Source organism: Diaphorina citri, unplaced genomic scaffold, assembly GCF_000475195.1.
Source record: "Diaphorina citri unplaced genomic scaffold, Diaci psyllid genome assembly version 1.1 scaffold1893, whole genome shotgun sequence".
NCBI classification, from domain to species: Eukaryota; Metazoa; Arthropoda; class Insecta; order Hemiptera; family Psyllidae; genus Diaphorina; species Diaphorina citri.
In genome coordinates this window covers 39807-61906 of record NW_007379319.1, presented here as the reverse complement: position 1 = coordinate 61906, position 22100 = coordinate 39807, and the positions used below count along the sequence as shown (strand labels likewise).

The following is a 22100-nucleotide window of genomic DNA, read 5'->3' as shown; positions in this document are numbered from 1 at the left end:
ACGTTTTGAGGTCCCTAGAGCCTAAATCCAAAGTTTCAGCCATTGGTCCGTGTGTGTCTGTCTGTAAACAAAATATCTTGAGAACGGTAAGAGCTAGAGACTTGAAATTTGATATGCAGCTGTCAAATGTGACAAGGATGGGACACGAAACTTTTGGTCAAGATCGGTGTAACGCTTTGCGGTATTTTGGCCGCTTTTTGGCGGTTTTCGGTGTAATTCAATGATATCTCGGGAACAGTATGAGCTAGAGACTTGAAATTTGGTATGTAGTCTACAAATGTGACACGGATGTCACACGAAACTTCTGGTTACGATAGATGCTGCGGTTGGCAGTATTTTGACCGCTTTCTGGCGGTTTTCGACCACTTTTTGGCGGTTTTCAGCTATACTGACTAAACGGTTAGAGATATTGTACAAGTTATAATAGAACAACACCCAAGTAAGCATCATTCAATAGGATAAGGAAAGTCGTGTGATGTTCACACCAGATATTTTTTTTCTTACTTTTTCTTCTTATTTGACTAATTGAATCCATGATGTCCTTTTTCATACCAGGTGGTATTCTAATGATGAAGAACGAGCATTTCCAAACGGTGAATGGACTGAGCAACAAATATTGGGGCTGTAGGTATAGAAGTATAGATAGATATTCTTTTAGTTAATGCTTTTTTTAGCTCTATAAATTAAGAAATTAGTCTTTTCTTTTTGGTAGCCAGAAGAACGGTTGTAGAAGTTGTAGCCTTTCACCCAATCTTTCCCTCGAAAATACGGTTGAAGAGGAACTTTTTTTTTGTTTTCAAAATACACCAATAAATTGAAACTTTGTACTCTTAAAATTATTTTGAAATTCAAAGTTTCAAATTGATTTATTGATTTTGATTATTTTATTTATTAATTGAATAATCGTATCGTAAAATAATTATCTAGTCGTTTAATTTATACTGGTTGAAATTGTTCGCTGTTTTGTAAATTTTTATATCCTATTAAAAATTGAACAAATAATGAAAATTATCCTTTTTTCACTCTCTCAGTTTCTAGGTGTGATTATTTTTATTTTATTTTATTATTATTATTTTTTTTTTTTTAATTTTTACAAATTAACGGGGGTAACCCCATGTTTATTTTTAAGATAGATACATAGAATTAATCTAGAATAACTTAATCTAGGTGTGATTATCACTTAAGTTTATTGGGGTTTTGTTCTAAGGAGTTCACTTAACGTTCAATGACTTTCGTTCCAATGCCCGCGACGCGACGACCTATGAACTCAAAGCGAGAAAGTTTTAGATAACACTTCAGTCGATCATTTAAGACCGGTTTTAGCGTAGATCTTCGCGACGACCTATGAACTCAAAGCGAGAAAGTTTTAGATAACACTTCAGTCGATCATTTAAGACCGGTTTTAGCGTCCTCTCGAAATTTGTCGCGACGACCTATGAACTCAAAGCGAGAAAGTTTTAGATAACACTTCAGTCCTATTTTAAGACCGGTTTTAGCGTCACCTAGGTTAAGCTACGCCGAGCAAGGCCAATAAATGGATGGGTGACTTAAACCTTATATTGGGAATAAAGGGAGAACGGGCTCTAGTCTTGATTTGAAATCATTACATGAAAGTAAAATCGAAAAATCAAATCAAGAATAATAATAAACTTAGGTAGGTACATAGGTACTGATCGAATAAACTACGGGCTAAATAATTCCCGGAGGGACGGGCCCAGCTTGTTAAAGTATCTATATGTACCTACTAATGACTAGAATGCGATAACTCTCAGATACCTTGATGATGTCACAATATGAAATACGTATTTACAAGTTGAACTGGGAATACGAATTGCTCGGCACGGTTTGAATGAAATGAATTCGTGACGTCACATTGGGTGACTCACGTGACCTCACAGTCAGCGTTCCGTATATGGGATAGTAAATGTCGGACGGTTTGATGACGTCATTTACCAAATTTCATCGCTCTACGACAAACCGTTCTTGAGATATTTTGTATACCACCTTTTCGCATTTAAACCTGTAGTACATACGTACGTACGTCGTACGTTGTACGTACGTACATACATACGTACAAACCATGGGCTAAAAACCACTTTTTTGACATCAGGGGATCCCAAAACGGATATTTCCAACCATTTCCCGATTTTCAAAATTTGGACCGATTGCAATACTTTCATTACTATAGTATAGCTCGCTATACTGTAGTAATAGAAAGTAATAACCCAAGTTCATTACCAGTGTCTATTGTACCTACTGTCTATAGCCTGAGGAAGGTCCTATGATATTGGAGATTCTAAATATTCACATACTGAACAAGACCTCGTGGAAAATTTTGCTCGTGATTTTCAATGGCACACGCAGAAATTTGTACCGTATTAGTAACTCCGGAGGTCCCGGGTTCGATTCCCGGTGGGGTCGAAGTTTTTTCGGCTCTGTGCTTGGAGTTCGGGGTGCACTCAGCCTCGTGAGGACAATTGAGCTACTTTAAGCGATCAGTGGCGGCATTGCTAGGGTAAAAATCACTTTTTTGACATCAGGGGATCCCAAAACGGATATTTCCAACCATTTCCCGATTTTGAAAATTTGGACCGATTGCAATAGGTACTTTCATTACTAGTATAGCTCCGCTATACTGTAGTAATAGAAAGTAAAAAGATTCTTGATAGATGGAAATTGATTGCAAAGGAAGCACTTGATAATGCTGTGATATCCACAAAAAGTTATGATAGGTATTTAGTGCGGGTACTGAATTTTCTCAAGTTGGAAGGTTGACAGGTTTTAATTAATTTATATATTAGTAATTAATTTATGTGCTAGGTACTTTTCACATCATCTAAAACCATCAAAATGTAATTAAAAAGTATGATATGATAATTATGTATGCAATGTTGCAATGTACAAATCTCATAATGATTCCTTACTACTTACTTATCCAGTTATCTGTGGCTGGGAAGTCATAGACAATATACCTGCTCTACAGCTTGCGCTCTTTTTAAGACAATCCAAGTTCCGAGGCTAACACACAAAAAAAAAAGTTGACGAAAACTACTAGTAAATTCTCCTCTACCTTGGGAAGGTCAGTTTCGTTTGTCCTTAGAAGGTTGGTCTTCACAAGCCATTTCTGGTCACCGTTTGATATTACAAAGACGTTTCTTTTGATGCTGGGAGAATTTGGGAGATCTTTCGGGTATGAGTTTCCCGAGTGAGATGAAGATTCAGTAGGAACTATTAAAGTAAAATTATCCAATTCAATCATTGATTCAGACCTCATTGCCCCTCCATTCTTCAAGTCTTGATGGTTGTTGGTTTCAAGATTATTTGAATTTACATTTCTAGATTGTGGATCAATTGATTCAAAGGGTTCGGTAAAGGAAAATCCAAAATTAATCTGCAACGTAAAGAAAGTAAATGATTAATGAAACCTCAAGCTACATAAAAAGATTCATGTAAGTGAGGAACAAAGCTCCAATTCTAAATGTTTTGAAGAAATGAGGGAATGTTAAAAAAAAGAACTTTAATGCGCTAAGAAGAGATAATAAGAAAGAAATTAAATAATGAAAATAAATACATAAAAAATCCTTCTTATGGATACCTAACTACCAGTAGATAGGTAAACTATTTTGACACCTGATTCTTTAAGTCAAATGAAAGTACAGGTTGAATTTAATCTAGGGATGATTACATAATACACCGAAAACCCGGAAATAGAATAGAAATCTCAAGTACTTACGTAACAAAGCCAGATGAAAGCCGAAACAGGAGAACGAGTCATGTCCAAATGTTCAATTCAATCTTGATACCTATTTGGTTCAGTAGAAATCTCAAGTACTTACGTAACAAAGCCAGATGAAAGCCAAAACAGGAGAATGAGTCATGTCCAAATGTTCAATTCAATCTTGATACCTATTTGGTTCACTTTTTCCTCTCAAAATTCGGTTTAATTTGTGGTAAATTATCTAGGTCTACGTGTATGACTGGTAGCAAATTCACAATGATCAATTTGTACTTTCAAGACATAATGGTATCTATATAGTTCATCCAGATCAATGTGACAGCAATGAGTCATCAACCCAAAATGAAGGAACCAATCAGATTGCAGAAAATCCTTACATTGTTGCAATTCAGGTAAAAATCTATTTTTGATAAACTCTCTCTTCTAAAATGCAGAGGTAGCTCTAAAAGTTCAGAGGTTGGATTCCAGAACAGGTAAGGTGGATATCGTCTTACCTGATTTTGTTTCACTGTCGGAGGAACACTGTGCAAAATAGCTTCCCCTTATAGAGATTCTCTACCATTGCACATGTGACATGTTTGGCAACAATGCCTATTTTTTTGCTGTCACATTGATCTGGACACACTATAGTACCTATACCTACGTCTATTAAGCCAGAGAATACTCGTAGTAAAGAATTTTAAAGATCTTAAAATAGACTTTCTGCCCTGGGTAATACCGAATTGATGATCAAGGAATTAATAATTAATTGATGATGGATCGTTGTTATGATGTAATGCGTCATGCTTCATTTCTTCAAGGGATATAAAATTATCAAGACATGTAAATTCGTACTTGGAGTGCGAAAGTATATTTTTTCAAGCTCTTAGTGAGCGCTACAGTCACTAATTTAGCCAACACCTGAGAGCCCTGAGAGCAGCCTAAGACGCGTTTCGTTCTTATTGGAACTCATCAGTTAGACATAGCTCTCAGGTGCTGGCCAAGAATTTGGAAGTGTTATTTATACTTCAGAGATGGAAATTGTGGAGAAACGAGAACCTGCGTTTCTATGTAAGATTTTATTTTAGTGTTGAGTGTTGTTGTGAGCGCCACATGTACTTCAATATATCACCCCACACCACTGATTCTATTAGAAGTAGATTTCTATGTATATTGGAGATCTTATCTCCTTGTTTAAAATTTCTTCATTCCATGACTTATTGGACGAAGAAAAGTTTTGGATAACTCCAATAAAGCTCTTTTTTCAACAGTTTTTTTAAAGTAATTTATGTATTTTTCCAGAGCTTTTGATTTGGCAAGTTCAATTGACCCATCGATCACTGTAGTTTGCTTTTGTTAATATATTTTTTCTTGTTTAAAATTTCTTCATTCCATGACTTATTGGACGAAGAAAAGTTTTGGATAACTCCAATAAAGCTCTTTTTTCAACAGTTTTTTGAAGTAATTTATGTATTTTTCCAGAGCTTTTGATTTGGCAAGTTCAATTGACCCAACTATCACTGTAGTTTGCTTTTGTTAATATATTTTTGAGTTTTGTTTCTGAGCATTTTAATATGTCCGTGTCTAAATACTAATGAATTATTTGAAGGCTTCCATGTTTCCGAAAACTGAAAATTTCGGAACACCTCAAGGATGTCTTTTTGTGCCCTTTGCTTAGTATTGCTTGTTACCTCAATTGATTTTATATTTTCTATGTCATACACAGTACTTTGTCCTAGTCTAATTCAAATTCAATTTTTCTTTTTTCCTCTTCTCATGAAGAAAATAAAAAGAAACCTGAATGAGATACCATTGTAAAGTAGCTTTACGTTTTTTCCTTACCACTTGTGAAATTTTTAAGAGCTGAAAATAAAAATCATCTGATTATTTTGTAGCATAAACGCTTTGAATAATTTAAAAACTTGTTTTATTACTCCTATTTTCCTGAATTAGATTTAATAAATGATAATAATGACTGTTTAGTACCTAACCTGATGTTTCCAAAGTTATTTGAAACCATGCACGTTGCATACATGTAGCAATTTCAGGTGTTCACACAAATTGTGACTTGTGACAAATTCTAACCTTCCTATTTAAATACCTACAAGTGCGAAAAATCGAAATTTATAAAATACATAGGTAAGTAGGTACAAAGATGTATTCTTCAGATTTAGTATCTAAGAATATCCACTGTCCAGTGTCCACAGAGATCAGTTCTTTTCAAGTTCGTATTAATAAACAAAAATTGTTATGTGCACGGTTACGTTTTAAATGACTTTGAAGTTAATATGAATTAGAATGTCTACCTCAAAACATTGACGTCTTCAACTTAATAACTGCTATCTTGGTGGATGCCCAAAAAGTGTCGAACCGACAAAGAGGCGGCTAGCTTGTCGCCAAATCGAGATTAATAATATGGCTTTCCATTCGGTGACATCGCAGTAAATTGTATGGCAGTATGCAGTATCTATTTAGTATGGAATCGCCCTCAGGACTCAAATCGTCCTTGATGTTCCTCTGTGTCTCAGAGTTCTCCAGTGCTATCAAAAGAGATCTATTTCTTCTCCCAAGAACTAGAATTGAATACACCTTGTTTATAGAAAATGAGCCACATATATAGGGTGAGACGAAAATAACGAATGAACCATGATCTATTTAAACATTGGATCTATAACCTGCCTCGGTGGTGTAGTGGTCAAGGCGCTCGCCTGGTAAACAGGAGGGCGTGGGTTCAATCCCAGCCGAGGTATGGAATTTTATCCTCAATATAAATTGAGAATTTGACCACAATAATAGTAGTAGCCTACTGCTGGAGTAAAGGGACTTTTCAGTCCTATGCGAGCAGTATAAATAAGCACTATTATTATTATCTTCCGCAAAGACCTGCCTTGTAAAGAAAAAAGGAAAATTAAAGAACTTTCAAGTAGCAAAGAAGTAGAAGACGAAGACACGCAAGAAGAAGCGAGTAATTCCATTTCCAAGATGGCAAACAAAAGAAAGTCCCAACTGTCCACATTGAAGAATAAGTTAAAGAAAACCGACGAAGAGCCATATGAAGACGAAGAAGATGAAGAATTCAGCGAAGAACTAGAAGAGATAGCAAAGTTGATAAACACAATTCCGGGGAAAAAGTTGAAACCCAAATCAATTGTACCGCCAGCATTAAAAAGGAAACCATTAAAAACACCCAAACTTGTGAAGAACGATATAAAATCGTTGTTAAACAAGAACAGAAAACCGACGAAAGCCAAATAGTCCCGAGCCTGAGCCGCCTACGGCGGCCAATTTTTGGTCGAAAATTTCCTATCTTAAAATACTCCCCATGTAATGATGGATCATTTAAAAGTGTCCAAAAATTGAACTTTTTTTTAAATTTCCAAGTCCAATTTTCGACCAAAACTTTTCTATCTTAAAATACTCCCCCTATCTCAAAATACTCCCCGTGTAATAAGGAATCATATAAAGTATGATAAAATATGATTTTTTTTGAAGTTCGAAGCAACATTGACTTTGGTTGATATCTGGATGAGTGACTGTCCGATTTTTACCAAATTGCTATTTTTTTTTGAAGTTCGAAGCAACATTGACTTTGGTTGATATCTGGATGAGTGACTGTCCGATTTTTACCAAATTGCTATAGTCGCGTCCTTGGACCAAACCGGGATAGCATACCAAATTTCATCGCTCTACGACAAACCGTTCTTGAGATATTTTGTATACCACCTTTTCGCATTTAAACCTGTAGTATACATACGTACGTACGTACATACATACGTACAGACCATGGGCTAAAAACCACTTTTTTGACATCAGGATCAGAGGATCCCAAAACGGATATTTCCGACCATTTCCCGATTTTGAAAATTTGGACCGATTGCAATACTTTAATTACTAGTATAGCTCGCTATACTGTGGTAATAGAAAGTAACAACCCAAGTTCATTACCAGTGTCTACTGTATTGTCTATAGCCTTAGGAAGGTCCTATGATATTGGAGATTCTAAATGTTCACATACTGAACAAGACCTCGTGGAAAATTTTGCTCGTGATTTTGAATGGTACACGCAGAAATTTGTACCGTATTAGTAACTCCGGAGGTCCCGGGTTCGATTCCCGGTGGGGTTGAAGTTTTTTCGGCTCTGTGCTTGGAGTTCGAGGTGCACTCAGCCTCGTGAGGACAATTGAGCTACTTTAATCGAGCAGCGATCAGTGGCGGCATTGCTAGGGTAAAAAGATAATTGTCCTCACGAGGCTGGAGTGCACCCCGAAATCCAAGCCCTGATCCGAAAACTCCGACCTAGTGTGACCCACTCGCCTTAGTGTGATACCCTGTGCAAGCCTAGTGTGATACCCACTCGGCCACGGAGGTTGCTCTTCCAGGGCCTAAATTCCATTTTGCGAAAGCCCCATAAAGGCGCAGGAAAAAGACTTCTTGAAAGTCGTTCGATACGTCAAGTGTTCGCGTACAACTGAATGTCACCCGAGTTCAATCCACTACAAATGGCAAGTGCAGAAGTTGTCCATTTGTCCTCAAGTTCAACCAAAAAGTAAACAATAACTCAACTACCCGTGAACGAAAGTAAGGTGTTCTAAGTGGCATTCAATCAACAGCCTTCCGTCAGATGACTTGATCAGTGTGGAGGAATCTCAGATGGAATTAGAAGAAAATGATGGAAAAGAGCACAATAGCTCAGACCAAGTGAATGTAACAAATTCCAATCAAGAAGAAAACAAAGCATTAAACAATCATCATTTAACTTTCAATACAATCCCCCGTGTTTCCTCCCAAAGTGTTGAAGTTGGAACACCCAAATATTTCGACAGAAAACCCGACTTTAGTATTTTAGATCAAGAACCAATAAAGTCAAAGTTGGCTTTCTTGATAGATAAAATAATTTTCGAAAGAGAGAATAAAAAGAAAATTGATGAAACTGAAAAGGAAGTCTTCAACGCAAGTCCAAGAAAAGACAATTTAGAAGAAGAGTACAATTATAAAGTTCCTTGTGAAAATTCCCCTTCTAAATATGATGAAGATGAAGAATATGAAAATATGCTCAAGATATTAAATGACGTCCATTTCAATGCGGATACAGACGAGGTTAAAATAAATAGCCCCTCTCAAAGTGTTGAAGTTGGAACACCCAAATATTTCGACAGAAAACCCGACTTTAGTATTTTAGATCAAGAACCAATAAAGTCAAAATTGGCTTTCTTGATAGATAAAATAATTTTCGAAAGAGAGAATAAGAAGAAAATTGATGAAACTGAAAAGGAAGTCTTCAATGCAAGTCCAAGAAAAGGCAATTTAGAAGAAGAGTACAATTATAAAGTTCCTTGTGAAAATTTCCCTTCTAAATATGATGAAGATGAAGAATATGAAAATATGCTCAAGATATTGAATGACGTCCATTTCAATGCGGATACAGACGAGGTTAAAATAAATAGCAACAAATTTAAAAGAGAAAGCCGCAAAGACCTGCCTTGTAAAGAAAAAAGGAAAATTAAAGAACTTTCAAGTAGCAAAGAAGTAGAAGACGAAGACACGCAAGAAGAACCGAGTAATTCCATTTCCAAGATAGCAAACAAAAGAAAGTCCCAACTGTCCATATTGAAGAATAAGTTAAAGAAAATTAGGTATTCCATACCTCGGCTGGGATTGAACCCACGCCCTCCTGTTTACCAGTCGAGCGCCTTGACCACTACACCACCGAGGCATTAATTTCGATCACTGTGGGTTAGATTCCATGCTATCCAGATTTTGGATCACTTTTTCAAAAGTTTTTGACACAGATTAACCACTGAAGTTTTTAGTGACGGTTCTGCTCGTATTAATCTCACCTTGCCTGAGTGAGACTGACAAAAGCCAGCAGCATGTGATTGTTTAGTGAGTCACCTCTCCAGATACTAACCACGCCCAACGTTGCGCTGATTGACTATATGTTCATGCAGTGATCCATTGAGAACATTCAACGTGCTATCGCCTTGGACATAAACTTACCTTTACAACGAGAAAAGCTTTAGGATTTAAAAATGCTACATCGTCACTACCGCGGGGATTTGATTCAAGTGTTCATCCTGTTGATTAATCTCCATGTTATTTTGTGTCACAAAGTAAAAGAAGTTTCTTCTAAAGTCAAAGAAGGTAGTGTTCGACTGACCGGCGGGAAATCTCATTTTGAAGGTGAGTCTCTTTAAAGACCTTTTTTTTTGCTTTGAGAGTATTGTTTGGTCTCAGTTTAAAAGCTCGGGTTCTATCTTAGGTTAGCCAATTACTATCAGGTCTACCTGATATTTTGTGTGCTCATCAGTCATCAGGTAGATGTGACGAGAAAAGCTTTAGGATTTAAAAATGCTAAATCGTCACTACCGCCGGGATTTGATTCAAGTGTTCATCCTGTTGATTAATTTCCATGTTATTTTGTGTCATAAAGTAAAAGAAGTTTCTTCTAAAGTCAAAGAAGGTAGTGTTCGACTGACCGGCGGAAAATCTCATTTTGAAGGTGAGTCTTTAAAGACCTTTTTTTTTTGCTTTGAGAGTATTATTTAGTCTCAGTTTAAAAGCTCGGGTTCTATCTTAGGCCAGCCACTTACTATCAGATCTACCTGATAGTTTGTGTGCTCATCAGTCATCAGGTAGACGTGACAGGTGGAACTTCCCAGCCATACCTTTCAGGTCTACCTGATAGTGTGTGTGCTCATCAGGTCTACCTGGTAGTGAGAGGCTCGCCTAATAAATTTTTCAGGTAATGCCCAAGTGTATCATTTGGGCAAATGGGGTTACATCTTTGATGACGAGTGGGATCCAACGGAAGCTAATAAATATAAGAATAGATAAAAATAAAGTCTATAAAAAGTCCCCATTGAAGACCTCGTAATAAAGCGAAGTCCTCCGTTTTAAAATCCCATTTTGTCTTTCTGTCCCCATTCAGGCAACGTCCAAGTGTATCATTTGGGCAAATGGGGTTACATCTGTGATGACGAATGGGGTTCAGAAGATGGGGCGGTCATTTGCAGACAACTGGGCAAGTGGAAGTTACACGCCGTCACGACCGGATCCTACTTTGGTCACTCTAAAAGTAAGTAAAATCACGTGAGCTCACGTGACGTGATAGTAGTGGGGTTCAGAAGATGGTGCGGTCATTTGCAGACAACTGGGCAAGTGGAAGTTGCACGCCGTCACGACCGGGTCCTACTTTGGTCACTCTAAAAGTAAGTCTAATCAATAACTCTAAAAGTAAGTAAAATCACGTGAGCTCACGTGACGTGATAGTAGTGGGGTTCAGAAGATGGTGCGGTCATTTGCAGACAACTGGGCAAGTGGAAGTTGCACGCCGTCACGACCAGGTCCTACTTTGGTCACTCTAAAAGTAGGTAAGTCTAATCAATAACTCTAAAAGTGTGTCGGTGTGTTCACACATAGTCAACTGGCCGTCGATCGATGTCGCCTGAACCATCCACGCTGCCTCGACAACATACTGGGCAGTATGAATAAAAAAGAAGGAAATGCTCGCAAGTATGAGCATGGAGTATAAGCATTTGCTCAGGAGTATGAGATTGAAGTATAAGCACTTGCTCCCGTTTACATGAATAATCTTTACCTTATGCTCCATGCTTAAGAGTGGGGTTCAGAAGATGGTGCGGTCATTTGCAGACAACTGGGCAAGTGGAAGTTGCACGCCGTCACGACCAGGTCCTACTTTGGTCAATCTAAAAGTAAGTCTAATCAATAACTCTAAAAGTGTGTCGGTGTGTCCACACATAGTCGACTGGCCGTCGATCGATGTCGCCCGAACCATCCACGCTGCCTCGACAACATACTGGGCAGTATGAATGAAAAAGAAGGAAATGCTCGTAAGTATGAGCATGGAGTATAAGCATTTGCTCATGAGTTTGAGATTGAAGTATAAGCACTTGCTCCCGTTTACCTGAATAATCTTTACCTTATGCTCCATGCTTAATTAAGTATGTGCTCAACATTATTCATTAAGGAGCATATGCTTGAAAAAGTGAAGTACAAGGTTGTGCTCACGTTTTATTCATACGGGCCATAATGTAGATTCACCTCATCGATTGACGGCCGGTCGACACTATGTGTGGACACACCTTTAGGCCTGTTGCACACTGGAAGCGTAGTCGCTAGTCACTTACTTTTAGTAAAAGTAAGCAGAAAGTAGAACTAGGCAAGAAAAAGTAACATCCTTTTTATTTACTTTTAGTTTAAATATTTTTATAATATTAAACAACGCTCTTTGAAACAAAGAATAAATTAACGGATCCGTTTTCTTGAGGAAAATGGAATACCTATAACTCATTTTCACGGAAAATATCGAGGTGGGGTGTAGACAGTGTAGACTCATGTGGTCTGTGTCGTAGCATGTCCATCCCGCAGTATGTCCCTCTTCAGATGGGCGAGAAAATTTCTCTCAAAAGGAGGACGACTGGTTTCTGGTGACTCAGTGTGGTCTCTGTCGTAGCATACCGATCCCTTAGTATGTCCATCTTCAGATGGGTCAGAAATTTTCTCTCAAACAAAGGACGATTTGGTTCGGTGACTCGCAGAGTTATAATCGTCCCGAAAGCGAAGAGAGAAGGAAGACAGGATAGGAGAAAGCCAGCCGTTCCGAGAACGAACATTATCCCAGCACAATAAAATCCGCCCCGGGCGGGAATCGAACCCGCGGCCTAGCGCTTACAAGGCAGACGCACCACCAACTAAGCTAACTAGGCTGGCATCGAGATTAATTTGAAAAGCGGATTAGAACGTTGTATGAACCAGTTGCTGATGAATCACTGAACTTCAACATTGAGCGTAGTTAGTACCCGGATGGGTGACCATTTGGGCAATCGCTTGCCGCCCTACTCAGGCTGGTTGAGATTAATACTCGTATGAATAGGCGGCTAATTTCTTGTCGAATGGAAGGTTTGTCACCGAATTTTTGATATTTTTGATCTTATCCTCAATCACCAGTCTTCACTTCAAGAAGACAAAGACGTTCAGCACAATGGTAAGTCGAACAATTATTTCTTCTTAGACCTTAATTTATTCTTTTTATTTCACCTTTGATCTAAATCCTGTGATCTTGAAATTAGCCCAATCTTTGACAGATTGATTGTAAACATATCTCTAAAGTCACATGTTTACACCAACAAACCCACACCCACTGAAGCATTGAAAGGCGAAATTGAACGTTGCATCAACGAGATACAGCTTGATTTCTTCAAATTTGTCATCGAAAATTTCGTCAAAAGAGGACGAATGTACTATCAAAGTCGAGAATGCTATCGGTCTGATTATTGTTCCATACAAAATTTCAGAATGTTTACTTCTCAAATCATCTAAGAAGTCCATTTTCCCACGGAGAACCGTGCTTTATTAATCAATCAAATCTTGCGTTCTTATTGGGACACCCTTTAGGAATCATCAAATCAGTCGTAATCCAATGCCCACTTGGATTGCAAATATCTAATGTTCAATATTAATAATATTGAACATTAGATATTTAGAAATCACCAAATCAGTCGTAATCCAATGCCCACTTGGACTGCAAATATCTAATGTTCAATATTACCAGTGGCGTAGCGTGGTCTAACTCCAAGTGTAGGGCGGACACTAATTTCTATCACAATATCTATCTAATAAGAATACAATAATTATTTAAAGTCAATATTTAAGGGTATTTGAGTGGAATTTTTGAGTGTATGGCCGCCATACACACCCTACATGGACGCTACGCCACTGAATATTACTGATCTGTGTTCGCAGGGTTTGCCATGTTTGTAGTGATGACAGTGACGATGGTTTTCCTCATTCATTGGTACATGAAGTAAGTTCTCTCACTCACATAAGTAAAGTTCTCATGCACATAAGGGCTAATATGTATGACGTCAGACTTTACGCAGTTGTTTTTTTCGTCCGTTAGGTAGCGCCACTATGCAAGCGCGCTAGCGGAGAAACAGAAAGAACTGCGCAGAAACGTATGCGCACAAACACATTAATGCGTTGCCTGCGAGGGAGCTTTGCTTGGGATATTTGATGGGACGTTATCGCCTACGGGAGCGTATGCCGTGACGTCAAAGCTCACGATTTACCGGTATTTTTTAAATCAATTTATCTCGGGAAAAGTCGTAAGAAAAAGAAAAATTCCGTTGGTCCTCATTTTTCCTGCTCTATGACTTTGAAACATCACCCAAGTAAGCGCAACTGATCTATTGTCCACAGTAGTACACCAAAGTTCGACCAGTCTAGTTAGCTTAGAAGGTAGCTCGTCTGCCTTGTAAGGGTTCGATTATCGGCCGGGCTGAGATTTATTCTCTGTAGATAAGGTTCGTTCTCGGAACGGCTGGCTTTCTCCTATCCTGTCCTCCTTCTCTCTTCGCTTTTGAGACGATAAGACCTCCGTTGTTACAGTTCCCTCTATCGAACCCGGGACTTCAGCTACCAGAGCCACCAGTAAAGTTAAACAAACCGAGTCAGTATCCTTATCAAAATCACAGAGGCAATTTAACTTTTACTCTCAGTCTCACAATTTTCCATAGGCATAATTAAGCACTACAGCGCGTATCGCGTAACTAACAAAGCGCTATTATGTTTGAAATTTGAATAAGCAGCGCACGGCGCGGTTTTGATTGGAGGGTAACGCGTCTGCCTTGTAAGCACAAGATCGCGGGTTCGATTCACGCTGGGGGTGAACTTTATCGTAAATAGGGCAATAGGGGGTTCGTTTTGGGAACGGCTGGCTTTCTCCTATCCTGTCTTCCTTCCCTCTTTGCTTTCGGGACTAAAATCCGCCCCGGGCGGGAATCGAACTCGCGGCCTAGCGCTTACAAGGCAGACGCACTACCAACTAAGCTAACTAGGCTGGCTTGATTCAATTTGTGGTTGATTTGATTGAATAATTTCCAGAGTTGCCGGATTTGGAAATAGATTTCAAAGAAATTGAGGACACTCTACATATTCAAGATAGACAGCTGTACCATTTACAATGTGCCATGGAAGAAAACTGCTTGGCTGACGAAGCTTACCGGTTGCAAAATGAAAACCCAGATGGTAGCTGGTAAGTCGACGTCATATTTTATAGGTACGCTTAATACTTGCCTCGGTGGTGTAGTGGTCAAGGCGGTGTTGCTTCTACCTTTGTAAAAATTTCAAAAAAAAAAAAAAAAAAAAAAAAAAAATCCACCTACCTAAGACTTGACGTCAGTCCAATCTTTAGAAAGATAAAGAAAGTGATCCGTACTTAATTACTTATTAATCACCTTGTTTTACTTACTAATCGCCTTGTTTTCAAATACTTGTGTGCGTGTGCGGGGAAGCATAACGTGAAATTATCCGGGCGTTTTTAATTACCATTGTCCATACTGTCCCTAACACTAGAAACTTACATATGGATAGGAAACAGGTTTTATAGGTACCTACTACCTGCCTACGGCAATTAAAAATTATAATAGAAACACGAATTTTGAAAATGGTCTCCACAGTCTTGGAAAATTGTGAAAATAGAACATGTTTTTGAAAGTACTTAGCTCAAGTATTAGGGTGTGTTTATGAACAGGGCCGGTCAAGGCGCTCGCCTGGTAAACAGGAGGGCATGGGTTCGATCCCAGCTGAGGTGTGGAATTTTATGCTCAATATAATTTGAGAATTTGACCACAATAACAGTAGTAGCCTACTGCTGGAGTAAAGTAACTTTCCAGTCCTACGGGAGCAGTATAAATAAGCACGATTATTACATAGTACACTTTGTGTGTTGGCAGGTATTTGAAGACTCGAAGACTTCTGAGATTCACGGCTAAAACCACGAATATTGGTAACATCGCATTCCGGCCTTCCCAGCTGGAGACAGATTTGACGAGGTGTTTGGCTTGTAATCTTAAATTACTATGTTTTTCTGTGGTTGATTCTCAAAATAAATTTTTCTCAACGATACAGCTTGATTTCTTCAAATTTGTCATCGAAAATTTCGTCAAAAGAGAACGAATGTACCCATCACAGTCGAGAATGCTATCGGTCTGATTATGGTTCCATACAAAATTTCAGAATGTTTACTTCTCAAATTATCTAAGAAGTCCATTTTCCCACGGAGAACCATGCTTTATTAAACAACCAAATCTTGCGTCCTTATTGGGACACCCTTTAGAAATCATCAAATCGGTCGTAATCCAATGCCCACTTGGACTGCAAATATCTAATGTTCAATATTACGGTTACGTTTAAATGACTTTGAAGTTAATATGAATTAGAATGTCTACCTCAAAACATTGACGTCTTCAACTTAATAACTGCTATCTTGCGGTGGATACCCAAAAAGTGTCGAACCGACAAAGAGGCGGCTAGCTTGTCGCCGAATCGAGATTAATAATATGGCTTTCCATTCGGTGACATAGCAGTAAATTGTATGGCAGTAAATTCCCCGTCATTAAAAACATAAAAAGTTCACAGTCAAACCCTTATCAAATAGGTATAACCAGTTCTTGTGTAGGTTTGTCCTCGGGTTTAAGGCCAGGCACTCACTATCAATCAGGTAGACCTGACAGATGGACCTTTTCAGCCGTACCTGTCAGGTCTACCTAATAGTGAGTGACTGGCCTAACGTCAGATTCGCAATTTTTCACACATTCTGTAGGCAATTACTATCATAGATGGTATCAAAACAAACACCTTCTTCTAGTAGACTATTTTGTAAACAATCGGACGAACTTATCCCGTAGTGAAAACCAAAACAATTAGGTATTAAACTTGACTATCATCAACTTCATCGTGCGATCTACAATAACATATTCTTATTAAATGTGTTTATATTAGACATCCTAGGTTATAAAGTTATGAAATAGGTAACTACAAAACTTATTACCTTTATATGATACAATGGATACGGATAGGATAAGATCAAAACCGGAACGTGTATCCATTGTATCATATAAAGGTAATAAGTTTTGTAGTTACCTACGTAGGCAATTACTATCATAGATGGTATCAAAACAAACACCTTCTTCTAGTAGACTATTTTGTAAACAATCGGACGAACTTATCCCGTAATGAAAACCGAAACAATTATTAAACTTGCCGATCAGCAACTTCATCGTGCGATCTACAATAGAATTTGTTAGTCTTGTTACTATTAGGTATTTCAATAATAACATATTCCACTATTTTAAAGTAGCTACTCAATTGTCCTCACGAGGCTGGAGTGCTCCCCGAAATCCAAGCCCTGATCCGAAAACTCCGACCTAGTGTGACCCACTCGGCTTAGTGTGATACCCTGTGCAAGCCTAGTGTGATCGGCTTTAGTGTGATACCCACTCGGCCACGGAGGTTGCTCTTCCAGGGCCTAAATTCCATTTTGCGAAAGCCCCACAAAGGCGCAGGAAAAAGACTTCTTGAAAGTCGTTCGATACGTCAAGTGTTCGCGTACAACTGAATGCCACCCGAGTTCAATCCACTACAAATGGCAAGTGCAGAAGTTGTCCATTTGTCCTCAAGTTCAACCAAAAAGTAAACAATAACTCAACTACCCGTGAACGAAAGTAAGGTGCTCTAAGTGGCATTCAAGAACACGTAACAAGAAAATCTACGAAGAAAAGTGAGGTTCAAAGTAATATCTTGAAACTAAAAGTGATATCTTAAAAGGCTATCAAATAAAACAAAGAAAAGTGACTTATTTTTAGCTTTTTTTTTTCGTTTTTTCAATCTACCCAAAGCTCGTTACTGGGTATTGTCAAAAAAATAATAATACTCATGTGAACTTTATTGAAGTGCTAAATTTATTTCATTGGACACTCAAAAAGCCGAACCTAAGTGAAAATGGGATTCAAATGTGTTGGTAAGTAACAAAGATCCATTTTTAGCCCGTCCTTCCTTTATTATTTACGATAGTAATAAAAAAGGCATAGTGGACGGGTTATTGTATTGTTTCTGTACTTCTAGAGAATCTAGAGTAATTCTTCATGTAGGTACACAAATGTATAGATTTTAAAATGTACTATGTACTTGGTGAAAATTATGAATGTGCCCTTGATCATGACTTAGAGCAGATTGAGGAGTGGTTGAGGAAGTTTAGTATAAACCCAAATGTGTTGGTAAGTAACAAAGATCCATTTTTAGCCCGTCCTTCCTTTATTATTTACGATAGTAATAAAAAAGGCATAGTGGACGGACTATTGTATTGTTTCTGTACTTCTAGAGAATCTAGAGTAATTCTTCAAGTAGGTACTCAAATGTATAATATGTACTATGTATTATACAAGAAGAAGAGCCCGTATCCAACTATCAAATGTTAGATGAAAATCAGGCTGAAGCTCAAACTGAAACTTACCCTGATTACGTTAAAGAACTATGGACTATTCCTAAAGTTTCAGATGTAGATAAAGGTGAAGAAGAAAAATCTGAAATTCCTATTGAAAATCTAAACAGCCTTCCATCAGATGACTTCAGTAGTGTACAAGAAACTGAATTGCAAACGAAAGAGGATGATGGAAAAGGACCCAATAATAGCTCAGACCAAGTGAGTGAAACAAATTCCATTAATCAAGAAATGGAAGAAACTACACAAATTGCTATTGAAAACCAAAGTATCCTTTCATCAGATGATTTGAGCAATGTAGAAGAAACTCAGATGGAATCACAAGAAAATGATGGGAAAGAACATAATAATGGTTCATCTTCATACCGAGTAAATGACGAAACAAATTCCAGTTATCAAGAAATTAAAGAAACTACACAAATCCCTATTGAAAACTTCAACAGCCTGTTCATCTTCATACCGAGTAAATGACGAAACAAATTCCAGTTATCAAGAAATTAAAGAAACTACACAAATCCCTATTGAAAACTTCAATAGCCCACCTTTACAACGAGAAAAGCTTTAGGATTTAAAAATGCTAAATCGTCACTACCGCCGGGATTTGATTCAAGTGTTCATCCTGTTGATTGATTTCCATGTTATTTTGTGTCACAAAGTAAAAGAAGTTTCTTCTAAAGGCAAAGAAGGTAGTGTTCGACTGACCGGCGGGAAATCTCATTTTGAAGGTGAGTCTTTAAAGACCTTTTTTTTGTTTTGAGAGTATTATTTGGTCTCAGTTTAAAAGCTCGGGTTCTATCTTAGGCCAGCCACTTATTATCAGATCTACCTGATAGTTTGTGTGCTCATCAGTCATCAGGTAGACGTGACAGGTGGAACTTCCCAGCCATAGAAGAACTAGAAGAGATAGCAAAGTTGATAAACCCAATTCCGGGGAAAAAGTTGAAACCCAAATCAATTGTACCGCCAGCATTAAAAAGGAAACCATTGAAAACACCCAAACTTGTAAAGAACGATATAAAATCGTTGTTAAACAAGAACAGAAAATCGACAAAAGCCAAACATGTTGAAAGTGAAGAAGATTTTCCGGAAGAGCTAAATGAAAACGGACTCCCCGATATCGTGTACGTCCCGTTTAAAAACACGAACAATTTAGACGTCAAATCCTTACTACTCCTAAGCAACGCTATATCCAAAGGAGATGGCTTAAACTACTTCCAACCTCAACCAGAAGGATACAGTAATCACCATATCACCGCACCTGGTATGAATGATTCTCCTTATAGTAACGTACCTCAATATGGTAACCTACCACAACATAGCAACCTGCCGCAGTATAGTAATCAACCACCAATATTTAAGGGTATTTGAGTGGAATTTTTTGAGTGTATGGCCGCCATACACGCCCTACATGGACGCTACGCCACTGATATATTACTGATCTGTGTTCGCAGGGTTTGCCATGTTTGTGGTGATGACAGTGACGATGGTTTTCCTCATTCATTGGTACATGAAGTAAGTTCTCTCACTCACATAAGTAAAGTTCTCATGCACTCATTTTTCAACATTGAAGGACCCACAAGAGAAATTGCGAATATTGTCAAGTCGTTTCAAGAACTGACAAAACAGTTCAAGAAAAAAGGGTAGATTCCTAAAGAATGAATAGAATAGAATATACCTTGTTTATCCTGCCCGAATAGGACTGAAAAGTCCCTTTACCCCAACAGTCTAAACAAGGTCTCGTATATCTGATGGGTTAAAGAATAATACATACAACTAACAATTCAGTAAAAAGACCTTGCTTAACTAGAAAAAAAGGTAAATGCAAATTAATAGTGATAGCAGAGAATGACAATGAAATAAAATGCAACAGGTAAAGATAGGTAGAAGTCACATCTAGACTGCAACTTGTAGTATACGGCAGTTTTCATGATGAGGGCTACATAGTCTTATGGGCCTGTTCACACTTGAACTTGAAGTTTAATTGTGAACAGGCCCATAAGACTATGTAGCCCTCAACATGAAAACTGTCGTATACTACAAGTTGCAGTCTAGACTAAAGAAAATCGACGAAGAGCCATATGAAGACGAAGAAGATGAAGAATTCAGCGAAGAACTAGAAGAGATAGCAAAGTTGATAAACCCAATTCCGGGGAAAAAGTTGAAACCCAAATCAATTGTACCGCCAGCATTAAAAAAGAAACCATTGAAAACACCCAAACTTGTGAAGAACGATATAAAATCGTTGTTAAACAAGAACAGAAAACCGACGAAAGCCAAATATGTTGAAAGTGAAGAAGATTTTCCGGAAGAGCTAAATGAAAACGGACTCCCCGATATCGTGTACGTCCCGTTTAAAAACACGAACAATTTAGACGTCAAATCCTTACTACTCCTAAGCAACGCTATATCCAAAGGAGACGGCTTGAACTACTTCCAGCCTCAACCAGAAGGTAGCTATCCAAGTACAATTTAGACGTCAAATCCTTACTACTCCTAAGCAACGCTATATCCAAAGGAGACGGCTTGAACTACTTCCAGCCTCAACCAGAAGGATACAGTAATCACCATATCACCGCACCTGGTATGGATGATTCTCCTTATAGTAACGTACCTCAATATGGTAACCTACCACAACATAGCAACCTGCCGCAGTATAGTAATCTACCACAAAGCAATCAATATGGTAACTTACCACAATACAGTCAAGAACAATACGATAATTTCCCAGACAGATCTTGGGTAAGGAAGAGGAAAGCTCATGATGATGAAGAGGGAGGGCAGTATAGTAACCTACCACAAAGCAATCAATATGGTAACTTACCACAATACAGTCAAGAACAATATGATAATTTCCCAGACAGATCTGGGGTAAGGAAGAGGAAAGCGCATGACGCAGTATAGTAACCTACCACAAAGCAATCAATATGGTAACTTACCACAATACAGTCAAGAACAATATGATAATTTCCCAGACAGATCTTGGGTAAGGAAGAGGAAAGCTCATGATGATGAAAACGGAGGGGCTCAACGAAAGTCATTTTTCAACATTGAAGGACCCACAAGAGAAATTGCGAATATTGTCAAGTCGTTTCAAGAACTGACAAAACAGTTCAAGAAAAAAGCGTAGATTCTTGAAGAACCCTTAATTCCTAAGGCCAGCCACTCACTATCAGGTTGACCTGACAGGTACATCTGATCAGTTCCGCATGTCTGGTCTACCTAATGAGCACACCCACTATCAGGTAGACCTGATCAGGTCTACCTGGCCTAAAGGTCTTTAAGAGTTCTTTCTAGGTCCAAATCCTTAAGGAGAATTTTTCTTGTTGAATTAACATGAGGCCTGCTTGGCCTTGTGAAAACTGTCCGAAACCTTAATTTGCTTATTTTTTTTTTTACCTTTTTTTATGTTTGTACAATTAAATGTAAATGTATTTTTCGGCTATCATGCAATTTTCGTGTGTATTTGTTTAATTTGTTTTCATTGAAAACCCACCCCTCTCTCTTCTCTCTCCCTCCCTCTCAGGTCTACCTGGCCTAAAGGTCTTTAAGAGTTCTTTCTAGGTCCAAATCCTTAAGGAGAATTTTTCTTGTAGAATCAACATGAGGCCCGCTTGGCCTTGTGAAAACTGTCCGAAACCTTAATTTGCTTTTTTTTTTTTTTACCTTTTTTTATGTTTGTACAATTAAATGTAAATGTATTTTTCGGCTATCATGCACTTTTCGTGTTTATTTGTTTAATTTGTTTTCATTGAAAACCCACCCCTCTCTCTTCTCTCTCCCTCCCTCTTCTCTTTCCCAATGAATTTTTGTATTATAATCCATCCCGAGAGGAGAAGAGGTGAAAATTGAAATACTTAATTTTTTTCTTCTTCTTCTTTTTCAATAAGTTTGATAGAGGGAACTGTAACTGGCTAAGTTCGTCCCAAAATCGAAGAGAAGGAACACAATATAGGAGAAAGCTAGCCGTTCCGAGAACGAACATTATCCGTCCAAGATAAAATCTGCCCCCACTATCAGGTAGACCTGATCAGGTCTACCTGGCCTAAAGGTCTTTAAGAGTTCTTTCTAGGTCCAAATCCTTAAGGA

General features: G+C 38.1%; 1 protein-coding gene across 1 annotated transcript; it reads left to right on the top strand.

The window, feature by feature from the left end:
- Nucleotides 1–555: 555 nt before the first annotated feature.
- On the top strand, nt 556–20886 carry LOC108253476 (the record flags this gene model as incomplete). Its single annotated transcript, XM_026829613.1, has 7 exons — nt 556–624; nt 6597–6819; nt 8299–8812; nt 9146–9343; nt 20077–20464; nt 20566–20826; nt 20876–20886. Coding segments are annotated over 7 exons (1664 nt in total), but the record flags the coding sequence as incomplete, so codon positions are not given.
- Nucleotides 20887–22100: the final 1214 nt, after the last annotated feature.